Here is a 1,308-nt window from a genome sequence, read left to right as displayed (position 1 = left end):
TCTGAAGCTCGTAGCTGAAGCCTGTAGCTGAAGCTCGTAGCTGAAGCTCGTAGCTGAAGCTCATAGCTGAAGCCTGTAGCTGAAGCCTGTAGCTGAAGCTCGTAGCTGAAGCTCGTAGCTGAAGCTCGTAGCTGAAGCTCGTAGCTGAAGCTCGTAGCGAGCCTTAAAGACAGATCTGTGATCTCAGTGGATGTATTTGGTTAAATTAAGGTAAATTGATCATTTTTTCACTACAAAGTTGGTTTTATTTTGAAAATCTTTGCATCAGCTCCTGGTTCCTGAGCATCTTACGGGTTTCTTGCCGACCACCATCCTCTCCACAGCCTGGACCTGGGACACGTGGTCATCGTTGGTCCTCAGCTCCCACTTCTGGATGCGTCCGTAGATGGCCACCAGCAGGTCCCTGGGGATGTCCTGGCCGTTATCCACACCTGGTGGAGACACACCTGCTGGTTTCAGACGACTCAGTGAAAACCTGCAGCCAACACCTTTCTTTGTTCCTTTATTCACCCCGCAGGTTCTTGATGAAGTCCTCCAGCTTCATCTTCCTCTCAGGCTTGACGTTGGGGCTGTACATGTCCGTGTTGAGGAGGATGATGGCGAAGGCCAGGATGAAGATGGTGTCCGGGTTCTGGAACTGACGGATCAGAACCGGGTTGCAGACGCAGTATCGCTGACTGCAGACAGAGAGACAGACGGGAGAAATGTAGGACTGACTGTCACCCCTGAAAGTCAAAGGCCCCGCCCACTTTCACACCTGAAGGCCTCCACCAGCCGCTCCACTCGCTGAGCTTCACCCTGAACCTTGATCTGAGCCTGGAACTTCCTCAGAGCTTCGTCCAGGTCCATCCCAGAGAAGTCCATCTCATCCAGGACGCAGCTGCACGGAGACGAGACAAACTCAGAGACACTGGAGGTCTGCATGTTGTCCTCCAAGTTTAACCTCTTCAGGTCCAGACGGTTTTCTTCATGTTTTTACTCAAAACATTATGCTGAAATGTAACTATCTCAGCTTTTATAAACTCTACTGAAATAATCCTGGTATCAAAATGAAGCAACACTCAGGAGACTTCATCAGAAGTTTAAATTATAAGTAAGATTAAATAAATAAGATTATAAATAAGATTAAAACAGCTGCTGTGGTTTTAGACACATTAGGGATGGAACATAATATTTAAAAACATATTTCACTGTCACCTGAATAAATTTTTCAGTAGTCAGTTTATGTGACCCGTCACATCGAAACGAGGATTAAGTCCAAAAGTTGTATAAGGAGAAACAGGCAAATATAGTGTTTTGACTAAAATG

General features: G+C 46.6%; 1 protein-coding gene across 1 annotated transcript in view; it reads right to left on the bottom strand.

Moving 5' to 3' along the window:
- Window positions 1-1,308, bottom strand: part of LOC106533139 (IQ motif and SEC7 domain-containing protein 2) — a gene marked incomplete in the record, with an annotated part of 41,789 nt that overhangs the window by 12,855 nt on the left and 27,626 nt on the right. The window contains 3 exon segments of the mRNA XM_014029380.1: window positions 292-431; window positions 511-677; window positions 758-880. Of these exon segments, the coding sequence (XP_013884834.1) occupies window positions 292-431; window positions 511-677; window positions 758-880 (430 nt within the window).

The sequence above is a fragment of the Austrofundulus limnaeus genome, unplaced genomic scaffold, assembly GCF_001266775.1.
Source record: "Austrofundulus limnaeus strain Quisiro unplaced genomic scaffold, Austrofundulus_limnaeus-1.0 Scaffold892, whole genome shotgun sequence".
Lineage (NCBI taxonomy): Eukaryota > Metazoa > Chordata > Actinopteri > Cyprinodontiformes > Rivulidae > Austrofundulus > Austrofundulus limnaeus.
The sequence above is the reverse complement of the archived record's forward strand: the minus strand, read 5'-3'. Positions and strand labels throughout refer to the sequence as shown.